Genomic DNA, 15,044 nt, shown 5'->3' on the forward strand with positions numbered 1-15,044 from the left:
AACAAGCGGAAGCTACTCGTTGTGGTGCGTGGGCTTCTCATTGTGGTGGCTTCTTTTATTGCGGAGCATGGGTTCTAGGTGCGCAGGCTTCAGTAGTTGCGGCACGAGGGCTCAGTAGTTGTGGTGCATGGGCTTTAGTTGCTCTGCAGCATGTGGGATCTTCCTAGACCAGGGCTCGAACCTGTGTCCCCTGCATTGGCAGGAGGATTTTTAACCACTGCGCCACCAGGGAAGCCCCAGCAATGCATTTTTAAATAGCACCTCTGGTGCTCTTTCCTGCCTTTCTCTCATTGATTTAAAGCATACCTGCTCCTTCATTAACTTCAGACTTGAAGTGAAAAATAGCTCCTCCTGTGAAACCTGTTTTGAATATGTGGCCTAGAGTTAACACTATTTTTTTGCGGTACGCGGGCCTCTCACTGTTGTGGCCTCTCCCGTTGCGGAGCACAGGCTCCAGACGCGCAGGCTCTGCGGCCGTGGCTCACGGGCCCAGCCGCTCCACGGCATGTGGGATCTTCCCGGACCGGGGCATGAACCCGCGTGCCCTGCATCGGCAGGCGGACTCTCAACCACTGCGCCACCAGGGAAGTCCTAACACTAAATTCTTACAGTGTACTTTGGTTAGCAGACTTCACGTGAACATAATTTTATAGATGGTATATTACAGGGGGAGTTTAACCTCCATTCAGGCTCACAAGTGCAAGAGACTTGAAAATAGGCATAGAGATCAACAGTATTGTTTTAGGATTTTACAATTACAGTTTGTTTTTAGATTAAGGATTCTTTAGTGAATCATGTTTTTTATGTACTGTTATTCAGCTAAAGTAAAAAGTATATTTTTGTTTCTTTTTCAGGGTCATCTTTCTGAAGGATTGGTTACTAAATGGTACAGATCTCCACGTCTTTTACTTTCTCCTAATAATTATACTAAAGCCATTGACATGTGGGCTGCAGGCTGCATCTTTGCTGAAATGCTGACTGGTAAAACCCTCTTTGCAGGTTAGAAATTTTAAAATACAGGGGAAAAAATTATCCCAAAGAGAAATAATTTTGCATATATCTATGAAGCAAGATGTATGTAAGATTTAAAACAATTTATTGTAGTGTAGAATATTAAAATGAAAAGATAAAATGGTTTTAATATCTAAAAAATTGAGAAAACTTACATATTCACTGAATTGTTCACTCAGTAAATTTAGTCAGAATTCTAGTGTTCTTTAGCATATATCTTCTTGAACATAATTTCATATTTTGTAGATCCATAGTATTTGTTGGTTATCTGTGTTAAATGATACCTGAGTAGCCTGATTCTGTCAGTGTTTGTCACTTCCTGGTAAAATTTTTTAGCAGTTGTTGAAAATTCAGTAATTCTTTCTGTGTCCCCTATCAACCCTGTTGCTTGATTTGCCATATCCTGTTGCCTGACTGCTGTGATATTTCAGAAACAAACAATTTTTGCAGAGTTTGGTGCTATGAAGGAGTCTAAAAAAGTACGTGAGAGTTTTTAGTTAAGGTGGATTAAAAAAAACCCTCTAAATAACGTAATTTTCTATCTTAAACCCTTTTGAACTTTAAACATTTAATTAAAGAGAATTTTAACAAGAATTCAAACAAGTGAAATGATTTGAAAGATTCAGTGATAGTTCCCTTCTAAAGCCTCTTCGGTAGGTTTGTGAACCATCCAGCAAAAGCGACATGAGGGAAAGTGTTGATTAGTATAGGCCTCAATATATTAACAGAGCAATAAAGGCAAGGACTAAGCATTCATTGGAAATCTGTGTATTTTTAACCTATGGTAAGTGTCCTAGCCTTATTTTTTGGTCTTACTCAATATCTCCACTTGGAGGATGTCTAATGGCATCTCAAATTTAACCTATCCAAAACTGACCTCCTGATATTTCTCCCTCATACTTTGTCTTTCTGCTCTCTTCCTCATCTTAGTAAACCAGAGCCACTTCTTAGTTGCTCAGGCCAAAATCTTGGCATCATCCTTCACTTCTCTCAGCACAGATCTTGCAGGCTCTTCCTTCAAAATATGTCTTGAATCTAACTGCTTGTTAGTATCTCTATCACTACCCACCTCCTGCCAGTTTAGTAAACCATTATGCCTCTCCTGGTCTAATGCATGACCTCCTGACTGGTTTTCCTGCTTTAACCTTTGCTGTCTGTGGTCTAGTTACCATATAGCAGTGTAGTAGTTCTCTGAAAACATAGCTCATGTCATTTCTCTGTTCAAAACTCTATAATGGCATCTTATCAAATTCAGGATAAAGTAAACTCTTTGTGTTCTGGTACCACTGACCTCATCTCCTGTCACTTCCCCCCGAGCCACTCTACTTCAGCTACACTTGCCTAATTGTTGTTTCTTGGACATCCCAAGCCCACTGTCTCCTGTAGGCCTTTGGGCCTTTTCTCATCTTCCTGGAACTCCTTTCCTCCATATGGATGTATGGTGTGTTCCCTAACTTCCTTAATTTTCAGCTTCTCAGTGAGGCCTTCCTTGGTCATCCTTGGTTCTTAATATAAATTAACCCTACCCCCAACAGTGCTTCTGTCCCCCTTAGCTTACTCTATTTTTCTTCATAGCATTTGTCACCGTTTGATGTGAATGTTTACAGAGTTATTATCTGTCTTCCTCCATTAGATTGTGAGCTTCATGAAAGCAGGAACTTGCTCAGTTTTGTTTCACAGATGTATTCTAAAGTGGCTTGCTCATTGTAGGCACTCAAGAAAAATTTTGAATGTTGAATGAATTTCTAGAAATAAGTGGAAAAGCAAATGAATGGTTATTTTTAAATTTTAGTTGCCCATTTAGCCTGAAGTGTTTCCCCTTTTATTTCTTTAATAGTGGTCCTGAAATGTTAACTGAGCCTAATATATAAGTACAAAACTTTTTGTTTCCCAAATCTAGTCCAGGCCTCTATTTTATTGATAGTGAAATTAAGTCATCACCGTGTTAAGTATTCTCAGAGTTACAGTGAGTTAATTAGTGGTACAGTTAGGACTAGAATCTAGGTCTTTAAATCGCAATTCATTGCTTTTTTCACTACTTTTTGATACCTTAATATGAGGCCAGACTTCAAGTCAGTTTCTTATGGAAACAAAGCAGCTAAAACTAAACATATCAGTGAGCAGTAGTTGAAATAGATATGCTTTTTGAGCAGGTTGATGATGATATTCAATGCAGTGAAATCTGCTGATTAATGATTCAGTTAAAACCATTTTCCCCCCAGTGTTCATTATAATATTTAAGTTACTTTCCTATAGCTTTAGAATGTTTATTGCCAATAAGTAAACAGTGTGTTTATTCCTGTTGTATTTGGTGTTTTTTTGATCTCAGGTGCACATGAACTTGAACAGATGCAGCTGATTTTAGAATCTATTCCTGTCGTACATGAGGAAGATCGTCAGGAGCTTCTCAGCGTAATTCCAGTTTACATTAGAAATGACATGACTGAGCCACACAAACCTTTAACTCAGCTGCTTCCGGGAATTAGTCGAGAAGGTATTGTGACTGAAGAGTAGGCATCATGTAATGGTGTGTTTGTGTGTAAGCAGGATTTGTGTAGGGAAGCTTTAGCTTTTTATCCTTAGATATGTAGCATTCTCTCAAGTAATCTTTAGACACTTTAAGGTATACCTAAAACTTCAGCTCTGGCTTTCCCTTTTTTGGCCTGGCACTTAGGCTGGGATCTGTTTCTTTGCTCTGAATAATTTTCTAGATTCCAGAAAGTAACCCCTCTCTCCTGGTTCTAACTCCATCTACTTTTCCAGCTTACACCTCTAATTGTCTACGCTAGGTGAACATATTAATCACTGACTCTCACTAAGCTGGAATGGGGTTCTGTGAGGGTTATATGATACATAAGTGTGAGTATGAATATAAATGTGATTTAGATATGAAAGAGGGAATTGAGTCAGGGAAAGCAGAGGTTTCAGAACAAGGAAGAGAAGGAGGAAAGATCAAAACTCCATATGAGCAAACTTCCTACATAAAAGTTGATGGGTCACTGTTAGTAGTATTAGGTGCTAAATGTGAGAGTTTGTGCAAACTTGAAAATAGTAGGAACTTGGGGAGAATCAAAACTTGACCACTAAAGTAATTAATTTCATATCTCAAAATAAGACCTATCTTTAGGGTTTGTTGATATAAATAAGATACAAAAGTCTAACTCCTGTAATAGTTATCTGTAATAAGATAACATTCTTTAAAAGAAGAGCATTAGACATGAAAAACATCTTTCTTAAAAGTTGATTGTGTCTCATATCTTTAAGAATTGTCATACTGTATTTAGCTACATCAATGCCAGGATTGTAATAGTTCTTTCATGAATCATAAAGATAAGGATATATAGTTTCCTAAACATCTTAAGCTTTTCTCACGTTCTGTTCATGATCAACAGAGGGAAAAAGCAAATAAGATTAAGTACATGTGAATTAACCCATTAAGACTACTAGGAACCCTGTTCCCATTAGTGTCGTTAGATGAATACCCAATCTTTTAAATTTCCCTCCATTCTTACCTTTCATCCTCCCTTTCTCTATAGTTTACCACTTCTTTCTTTTTTTTTAATAGATCTTTATTGGAGTATAATTGCTTCATAATATTGTGTTAGTTTCTGTTGCACAACAAAGTGAATCAACCATATGCATAACACATGTCCCCATATCCCCTCCCTATTGAAGCTCCCTCCCATCCTTCCTATCCCACCCCTCTAGGTCATCGCAAAGCACCGAGCTGATCTCCCTGTGCTATGCTGCTGCTTCCCACCAGCCAACCATTTTATATTCTGTAGTGTATATATATCAATGCTACTCTCACTTTGCCCCAGCTTTGCCCTCCCACCCCATGTCAAGTCCATTCTCTATATCTACCTGTTTATTCCTGCCCTGCAACTAGGTTTATCAGTACCATTTTTTTTCTTTCTTAGATTCCACATATATGCGTTAGTACACGGTACTTGTTCTTCTCTTTCTGACTTACTTCACTCTGTATGACAGACTCTAGGTCCATCCACCTCACTACAAATAACTCATTTCATTTCTTTTGATGGCTGAGTAATATTCCACTGGATATATATGCCATATCTTATTTATCCATTCATCTTTCGATGGACATTTAGGTTGGTTCCATGTCCTGGCTATTGTAAATAGTGCTGCAATGAACATTGTGGTACATGTCTCTTTTTGAATTATGGTTTTCTTGGTATATGCCCAGTAGTGGGATTGTTGGGTCATATGGTAGTTCTATTTTTAGTTTTTTGGGGAACCTCCATACTGTTTTCCATAGTGGTTGTATCAATTTATAATCCCACCAACAGTGCAGGAGGGTTCCCTTTTCACCACACCCTTTCCAGCATTTATTGTTTCTAGCTTTTTTGATAATGGCCATTCTGACCAGCGTGAGGTGATAACTCATTGTAGTTTTGATTTGCATTTCTCTAATAATTAGTGATGTTGAGCATCTTTTCAAGTGTCTCTTGGCCATCTATATGTCTTCCTAGGTGAAATGTCTATTTAGGCCTTCCACCCATTTTTTAACTGGATTGTTTGGTTTTTTGAGATTGAGCTCCATGAGCTATTTTTATATTTTGGAGGTTAATCCTTTGTTGTTTCATTTGCAAATATTTTCTCTCATTCTGAGGGTTGTCTTTTTGTCTTCTTTATGGTTTCCTTTGCTGTGCAAAAGTATTTAAGTTTAATTAAGTCCCATTTGTTTATGTTTTTATTTCCATTACTCTAGGAGGTGGGTCTAAAAAGATCTTGCTGTGGTTTATGTCAAAGAGTGCTTTTCCTATGTTCTCCTCTGAGCTGAGTAGTCAGCTCAGCCAGAGTACTTTCTTTTTTTTTTTTTTTTCCTGCGTTGAGTCTTTGTTGCTGCGCACAGGCTTCCTCTAGTTGCAGCGAGCAGGGGCTACTCTTCCTTGCAGTGTGTGGGCTTATCATTGCGATGGTTTCTCTTGTTGCGCATGGGCTCTAGGCACACGGGCTTCAGTAGTCGTGGCATGTGGGCTCAGTAGTTGTGGCTTGTGGGCTCTAGAGCACGGGCTCAGTAGTTGTGGCGCACGGGCTTAGTTGCTCTGCGGCATGTGGGATCTTTCCGAACCAGGGATCGAACCCGTCCCCTGTATTGGTAGGTGGATTCTTAACCACTGCACCACCAGGGAAGTCCATCAGCCTGACTACTTTCTTTGTTACCTCTGCCTCTTTCTACCTGCTATCTGCTGTTCCCAAATGGTAGGGATTTTAGAGTATATTCCTCTTGTGTAGCTGGATATATTTTCTTCTGAGGATGGTGATTATGCTGAGTCAACCATTCATAACTCTGTGCCTCAGATTGTCTCTTGCCTTGAGACACATGGGCCCTGGCCTAAGACTGACTTGCAGGAGAACCAAGAACAACAGCTTGTTATATCATGAAATGACTTCCTAGATTAGGGTAATATAATAGAGAGGAGTGGAGAAAAGGTTAAAATATAAATGGCTATATAAATGTCAGCTACTTTTCATGTTAATGAGAGATTGGGAATTGAGAATAGCATCCTTTCTAGAGTGCAGCTTAGTTTTAGAGGGAAGGGCTAGCTAGCTTTTCCTTTGAGACAGAAGGTAAGGTTAAGTAGATGTGTGATAGACCATCGTGAAGAAGTAGGGATTGAGATAAATGTGAAGTAGGTTTATCTGTTGAGACTAATGGGAAGATAGATAGCATAAAGAGATGGTGAGGAACATTGCTAAGCAATAGCAAAGGCCAAATTGAAATTCCACAGTATGTATGAATTTGTAGAAAGCTAGATATACATGTGATTTTGCATCTAGTTTTTATCAGCACTGTGTGGCTAGGAAATGGAGAAAGTGGAAGGTAGGAATGATTCAGAGTTGAAGATTGGTGTCAGTCCCAAGGCATACAAGTGTGTGGTGGTGGAGGGCTGGTGACAGAGTGGTTCAGGCTGGGTAAGGAGCTTAGGAAGGCCTAAAAGATTGAGTGGGAAGAATTGGGTTTGTGGTAGCTCCACCATAGCCCTAAAATGATCAAGTGCATTGTGTGATATGCTGTAGTGTGATTGATGTGAAACAGAAATCAACAAATTAGTACAACAGCTAGTCAGTGAGATAAGGGGAGGAAAGGGCTTTATATTAAGCACTAGACACTATACATTTAATTTTTACACCTTGTAAGACATCTATCTATATATCCATTCTACACATGAAGAAACTGAAGTTCAGCAAGTTTAAATAACCTGTCCAGTCCCACATAGCTAGTAATTCAGCTAAGCTAGTGAGTTGCAGAGCTGAAATTAGGACCTATGTATTAGGTCGAGCCATATGAAATTGCTGTTATTTGACCGTTTTTGACTGACAAAAATGAAAGTTTCACATGGTTCAACTTAATATATTCCTTTTTCTTTATGACTGGCCATAATATGAGATTGTGGTATATTTCAAATATTTACTTTGTTTCTTGGACACGTGTCTTTTCAATCAGTGAACCAGGAAAGTTAGTTTTATTTCTCTGACAAAACTTAAATTAACTTACCTTTTAATTGTATAATCCCTTTTGTCCTTTATGGGTTGGTGGACCTCCAGTATAGTTAAGGTGTTTTATTCCTCTCTTTTGCAGCACTGGATTTCCTGGAACAAATTTTGACATTTAGCCCCATGGATCGGTTGACAGCAGAAGAAGCGCTTTCCCATCCTTACATGAGCATTTACTCTTTTCCAATGGATGAGCCAATTTCAAGTCATCCTTTTCATATTGAAGATGAAGTTGATGATATTTTGCTTATGGATGAAACTCATAGTCACATTTATAACTGGGAAAGGTAAATTGACTCTAAATTAGAAAAAGATTTTTTTTTGAAAATGATTTTATTTTCAATGAACCATAATATAGTGAGTTTTATTTTTAAATTATATGTGATAAGACAATGTAAAAGTCTTAAAAATTTAGAAATGGTCTTTGGTTACTGCTGTCTTTGAATAGCCTATATGTGATTTAAATATTTAATAATTACTGCTTAGGATATACATGATGGGAAAAATTAAATGCTACTTTGGAACAAGAAGTAGTTAATGTTGAAATTAGTTTGTTCACTTGTTGCATTTTTTTTACTCCTAAAATGTTGAGGTGTTTGAGAGTATGTTTACACACATCTGCTAACCATTTTCTTTCTCCACATGAACATTTCTACCATCTGTGTATAGTTCTTTCCTCACATACCCAGATGTTTTCCAGTCTCCACATTTTCTGTCATACTTATTAGTTATCTAATCTCTTTTCTATTGCCCTTCTTCTCAACCCCCCATGTTTTCATGTGTGTCTCGGTCTGCCTCTACTTGAGCATGGTGTGGTCACCTTACTGTAATGTGTCAGTAAGAGGATACCACATTCAGTAAAACGTATACATGGATACTTGTTGGGTTTTTTTGTTTTTTCTATTCATGGTGATGATTTCCATCAAGTCCTTATCTGCTTTATTACCAGTAGAGTGAAAATCTGTATGACACCTGATTGAGTTTAGAGATCTACATTTTGTGGCCATAAAGTATTTTTTTCTGTGTGTGAAACTGTGTTAGAATTGAACTGTAGATCAGCCACTCAGATGTTTATATGCATTTTATATAATTATATACTTTATTGGTAATTACCAAATATTGCCTCATATTGCTTTATATAGTAACAGAGCTTACCTATCCGTTAAGATTATAAATAATAAATTCCTGGAGGAAGGCTCGTGACCTAACACTCTTATTATCCCCTCATAGACCTAGCACACACAGTGTTTTGATCTAAAAGGCACGCAGTGAATTTGAAAATGAAATCATACACCTGGACTAAGACTAATGTATTAATTTTTTTCAGGTACCATGATTGTCAGTTTTCAGAGCATGATTGGCCTATACATAACAATTTTGATATTGATGAAGTTCAGCTTGACCCAAGAGCTCTGTCCGATGTCACTGATGAAGAAGAAGTACAAGTCGATCCTCGAAAATATTTGGATGGAGATCGTGAAAAGTATTTGGAGGATCCTGCTTTTGACACCAGTTACTCTACTGAGCCTTGTTGGCAATACTCAGATCATCATGAAAACAAATATTGTGATCTGGAGTGTAGTCATACTTGTAACTATAAAACGAGGTCATCATCATACTTAGATAACTTAGTTTGGAGAGAGAGTGAAGTTAATCATTACTATGAACCCAAGCTTATTATAGATCTTTCCAATTGGAAAGAACAAAGCAAAGAAAAATCTGATAAGAAAGGCAAGTCAAAGTGTGAAAGGAATGGATTGGTTAAAGCCCAGATAGCTCTAGAGGAAGCGTCACAGCAACTGGCTGAAAAAGAAAGGGAAAAGAATCAGGGATTTGACTTTGATTCCTTTATTGCAGGAACTATTCAGCTTAGTTCACAACATGAGCCTACTGATGTTGTTGACAAATTAAATGACTTGAATAGCTCAGTGTCCCAACTAGAATTGAAAAGTTTGATATCCAAGTCAGTAAGCCGAGAAAAACAGGAGAAAGGAATGGCCAATTTGGCTCAATTAGAAGCCTTGTACCAGTCTTCTTGGGATAGCCAGTTTGTGGGAGGTGGGGAGGACTGTTTTCTCATAAATCAGTTTTGTTGTGAGGTAAGGAAGGATGAGCAAATTGAAAAGGAAAACACTTACACCAGTTACCTGGACAAGTTCTTTAGCAGGAAAGAGGATACTGAAATGCTAGAAACTGAGCCGGTAGAGGATGGGAAGCTTGGGGAGAGAGGAAATGAGGAAGGATTTCTCAACAACAGTGGGGAGTTCCTCTTTAACAAGCAGCTTGAATCCATAGGCATCCCACAGTTTCACAGTCCAGTTGGGTCACCACTTAAGTCAATACAGGCCACATTAACACCTTCTGCTATGAAATCTTCCCCTCAGATTCCTCATAAAACATACAGCAGCATTCTGAAACATCTGAACTAAAACACTCAGCAGACATTTCTTTTTGTATTCTTCATGAAATGTGTTTTGTCTTCTTTATTACTAGTGTTTAAGTCATTTTTTTACTTGAATCAGATGGTGTCATTTAGAAAGGATATTTTCTTGGTTTTTAAAATCCAGACTTTTTTTCTACATGTGAGATGGTTTTCGTTTTAACTGGCATGTCGTTTGCACACAAAAATAAAGAATAGAGCAAAATAATGCAATGCAGGAGGAGACAAAAGAAATGCACTAAGACAAGTAAAAAACATTCTCTCATAGAACAATGATCTGTTTTACAGGAAACAAAAATCTTGCCTTGAAATTTACACAGTGAGACTGTACATAATTGCATGAAAATATCTATTTTTTTCCTAAAACATTTTTCATTCATGAGTATTTTCAAGTTTTTCATACTGTACACATTTCTTAAAAACACATGATACCAGCAGCAACTGAAAATGAATGCCGAATTTGGTACACATGTGTTATCTACCTCAAGGTAACAAAGTATGTGGCAAAACATATACCACCCATAGTGCTTCACAATGTGCACTTCTATTTAGCCAGCGTTTATTGTAGTAAACTATTCTTAATAAGATTCGCTCACCGTTTATAAATGTTTTGGTATGCATTCTTTATAGTGAAGTGTTACTACATCACATCTTATTTATTTTAGCAAATCAGTATATTTTCTGTATTTAATTATAAAAAGTTAACGTAGTTTTTGAAATTTATTTGCAAATACACTTTTTCCATTTGGCACTATGGTTTGTTGCCTACTTAGCTGAATATATAATGTCAGCTTATCCTAAGGCTGTCCATGTACTTAATTTACTTAAGTATTCATTTTAAGTAAAGCGCTCACTGTGTATAGGAATTTGTATTTTGGAGGTGCTTGATCTATCTACAAAGAAAAATTAGGAATTACTTTATTATAAAATGCTCCTAGAAGTCTTAATTATGTTTATTTTAAGAAAAAGAACTGTAATGTTAGACTTGTGTGCATGGAAGTAATTAAGGTACATCATTATTGTAGTTTAAAAGTTGTACATGGTAAGACATATTTTGTTTTTACTGTATGTTTTTACTGAATGATCTATTCCCCATCCCAAGGCAAGCATGAATAAAATTAGGTTAAATGTAGCATGTGGCATCGCAGTCTCTTAGAATTTGTTTCATCTATTTTATTTTATTGAATACTGTCTGTATCTTTGGTATCCTGTTTGAAGAAAAAGGACAAATAAATCATGGCCGGCAAATATGGCTCTTGTTTAACTCTTTAGGTAATGAAAATAATTACCTGCTAGAATGAAGACCACTAGCAGAGTCTTATCTAGTTCCACTTTTCAGCATCTTTGAATCATAGCTACAGTTTAAACTATGTTAGGCTAAAAGACTTAAAAGAAAAAAATTCTTCGTCTCCACACAAAAATCTCTTGTTGACTTAACCTCACACATTAAAATGGAATAAGGCCTTCATAGATTTCAAAACTTATTATGTAAGATGTGTGTGGAAGCTTTGAGCTATGCAGTTGGAGGAACCTCCTTTAAATGTATTTGCTCTACAATACACCATCTTTCCTTTGCTCAAGAACTTACCCATTTACCTATCCAAATATAACCATTCTTCCTTTAACCTCACTTTTCTGTTTTGTCTTCCATTCCTGTTTTGTACAAAGCCAGTTCTCTTAATATCTGGACTTCTACCTTTCCACTGACCTATTTATTAATTTCATCTGGATTCACAAAGGTTTTAAAAATGCACATATTTTCAATGAATTCAGTGATTTCAGTGAATATCATTGTGAATTTAAACGTATATTCAAGTTACCTTAAAAAGGCAAGCTCTTAGAGGAAAAGCTTTCAGTTTTTCACCCTTGGATATGATGTTAGCTGTGGATTTTCATATGTAGCCTTTATTATGTTGAAGTAACTTCCCTCTGTTCCTATTTTGTTGAGTTTTTTAATCATGAAAAGGTGTTGAATTTTTGTCAAATGCTTTTTCCATATTAATTGAGATAGTCATGTGGGGTTTGTCATTCATCCTGAAAATGTGCTGTATTACATTGATTTTCATATGTTGGTTGATTCTTATATTCCAGGAATCCCACCTGTTTATAATGTTAATTCTTTGTGCTGTTGAATTCTGTTTGCTAGTATTTTTTTGAGTATTTTTATATCAGTATTCATCAGGTATATTGGTCTGTAGTTTTATTTTCTTAGATCTTTGTCTGATTTTGGCATCAGGATAATGCTGGCCTCAGAATGAGTTTGGAAGTAATCCCTCGTCAGTTTTTTGGAAGAGTTTGAGAAGGATTGATATTAATTCTTCTTTAAATGTTAGGTAGACTTCTCTAGTGAAGCCATGTGGTCCTGGGCTTTTCTTTGTTGGGAGGTTTTTTTTTTTTTTTTTTTTTTGCAGTACGTGGGCCTCTCACTGTTGTGGCCTCTCCCGTTGCGGAGTACAGGCTCTCGATGCACAGGCTCAGCGGCCATGGCTCATGGGCCTAGCTGCTCCACGGCATGTGGGATCTTCCCGGACTTGGGCACAAACCTGTGTCCCCTGCATCGGCAGGCGGACTCTCAACCACTGTGCCACCAGGGAAGCCCTGTTGGGAGGTTTTTTTTTTTCTGCTTTATAACAAAGTGAATCAGTCATACATATACATCTGTTCCCACATCCCTTCCCTCATGCATCTCCCTCCCGCCCACCCTCCCCATCCCACCCCTCCAGGCGGTCACAAAGCACCGAGCTGATCTCCCTGTGCTCTGCGGCTGCTTCCCACTATCTATCTACCTTACGTTTGGTAGTGTATATATGTCCATGCCTCTCTTTCGCTTTGTCACAGCTTACCCTTCCCCCTTGTTGGGAGGTTTTTGATGATTGATTCAATCTCCATTTCTTCACAGTTCACTCTTAGAGGTTGCATGTTTCTAGAGATTTATCCATTTCTTCTAGGTTATCCAGTTTGTTGGCATACAGTTGTTCATTATAGTCTCATATGATCCCTTTTTAATTTCTGTCTCTTTCATTTCTGATTTATGTTGACTCTCTTTCTCTTACTCTACCTAAGCATTTGTTAAATTTGTGTATCTTTTCTATTCTCTATTTCATTTATTTCTGTTCTGATTTTCCTTCTGATAACTTTGGGTTTAGTTTTTTTTTTTTTTCCGTAGCTCCTTGAGGTGTAAAGTTAGATTGTTGATTTGAAGCCTTTTTTTGTTTGTTTTTAATGGACTTTATTTTTTAGGGGAAGTTTTAGGTTCACAGCAAAATTACGCATAAGGTACAGAGATTTCTGATATACCTACTGTCCCCACACATGCACAGCGCCCCCATTGTCAATATCACCCACCAGAGTGGTACATTTGTTATAATTGATGAACATAACTTTGACACAACAGTATCAGCCTAAGTCCATAGTTTGCATTAATTAGGGTTTACTTTTGATACTGTACATACTGTAGGTTTGGACAAATGTATAATGATGTGTCCACCATTGTATCATATAGAGTAGTTTCACTGTCCTAAAAATCCTGTGTGTTTTGCCCACTCATTCCTCCACTCCCACCCTGCCCCAAAACCAATACAACCACTGATCTTTTTACTCTCCATACATAGTCTTGCCTTTTCCAGGATGTTATATATTGAAATCATATAGTATGTAGCCTTTTCAGACTGGCTTCTTTTACTAAGTAATATGCATTTGTCCACTTGATTTTTGTCTCATAAGTCCTTTAGGCTTTCTTCTTTTGTTCTTTTTGTTTGTTTCTCTGACTTGATAATGTCAAATGAACTGTCTTCGAGTTCACTGATTCTTCTGCTTGATCAAGTCTGTTGTTGAGCCCCTCTTGTGAATTTATAGTTTCTAAATCTTTGTTGTATCCTTATTTTGTTCTAGCATTGTTTTCCTGATTTTGTGTGGTGTTATCTATGTTCTCTTGTAGCACATTGAGCTTTTTTTTTTTTTTTTGCAGTACGCGGGCCTCTCACTGCTGTGGCCTCTCCCATTGCAGAGCACAGGCTCCGGACGCGCAGGCTCAGGGGCCATGGCTCACGGGCCCAGCCGCTCTGCGGCATGTGGGATCTTCCCAGACCAGGGCATGAACCCGTGTCCCCTGCATCGGCAGGCGGACTCTCAACCACTGCGCCACCAGGGAAGCCCGTCATTGAGCTTCTTTAAGATGATTATTTTGAACTATTTGTCAGGTAATTCATAGACCTCCATTTCATTTCCTTTCAGTATATGGAGATTTATTTCTTTGGGCCATGTTTCCGTGTTTCTTCATGTGTCGTGTTATTTTTTGTTCTGATTTTTGCATCTGAAAAAACAGGTGCTTCTACCTATCTTTACAGACTGGCTTGTACTGGGGAGTAATCTCACCAATCGTCCCAGCTAGAGATTCTCAAACCTTCTGTGGGATTGTGTAATCTCGTTACTTGTGTGTGTTGCTACACACCCCCCAACCCCTCATCCCCCAGCTAAGTTTCTTTTCCAGGAGGTTGTCGTCTCTTGCTTTGTCCGATGTCTGTCCCAGGTACTGCAGGTTCTCTGGTGCTGCAGCAATTCCCTGAGCTCTCTTTTGTTCTCAGCGGCCCCCAGGCAGCCAAAGTGGTGCTTTGAGTCAGGCCAGACTGCAATCAATCTCTTGGGCAGCCCCCAAAAACCTGGAACATTGGTTGATTGTTCCAGTCCTCCCTGTCCCTCCCAAAGGAGAAGCTTCAAAGTGGGCTTTCCCTCTCAAGCATGAGCGATGCTGGCTTGAGGAAGGGGCTGACATGGTTGAAACAAAACTGCTTTTCAAATTACTCACTTCAGTGCGTCTGTTCTTGGCTTTGAGATTGTCTGGGGGTTCTGTGACTTCTTAACTGGGATCTGGAGTACTCATAAAGGCTTTTTGTACCATGTATTGTTAAAGTCGGTTTTTCTATGGGGCAGTGAGGTCTAGAGGTTTCTATTCTGCCATTTTGCTTATGTCCAAAAATAGTTTACCTTTTAAATGACTAATTCTAACTTAGAGGAATGTCCCAGCTGTTGGTTTGGCATCACAATTTTTAGAGCTATTTCTGACTCTTAGATA

General features: G+C 38.1%; 1 protein-coding gene across 5 annotated transcripts in view; it reads left to right on the top strand.

Moving 5' to 3' along the window:
• MAPK6 (mitogen-activated protein kinase 6) overlaps positions 1–11,221 on the top strand; it is a gene marked incomplete at its 3' end in the record, with an annotated part of 33,485 nt that extends 22,264 nt beyond the window's left edge. For 4 of the 5 annotated variants that reach the window (XM_081227770.1, XM_081227769.1, XM_081227772.1 and 1 more), the window contains 4 exons: positions 855–999; positions 3,341–3,505; positions 7,619–7,820; positions 8,861–11,221. In XM_081227770.1, coding sequence (XP_081083896.1) covers positions 855–999; positions 3,341–3,505; positions 7,619–7,820; positions 8,861–9,962 — 1,614 coding nt within the window. Of the gene's footprint in view, positions 1–854; positions 1,005–3,340; positions 3,506–7,618; positions 7,821–8,860 lie in introns of those variants that run through there. The other variant, XM_081227773.1, reaches the window with a different exon arrangement.
• Positions 11,222–15,044: the final 3,823 nt, after the last annotated feature.

Source organism: Mesoplodon bidens (assembly GCF_964165515.1).
Source record: "Mesoplodon bidens genome assembly, chromosome: 3".
Taxonomy (NCBI): Eukaryota; Metazoa; Chordata; class Mammalia; order Artiodactyla; family Ziphiidae; genus Mesoplodon; species Mesoplodon bidens.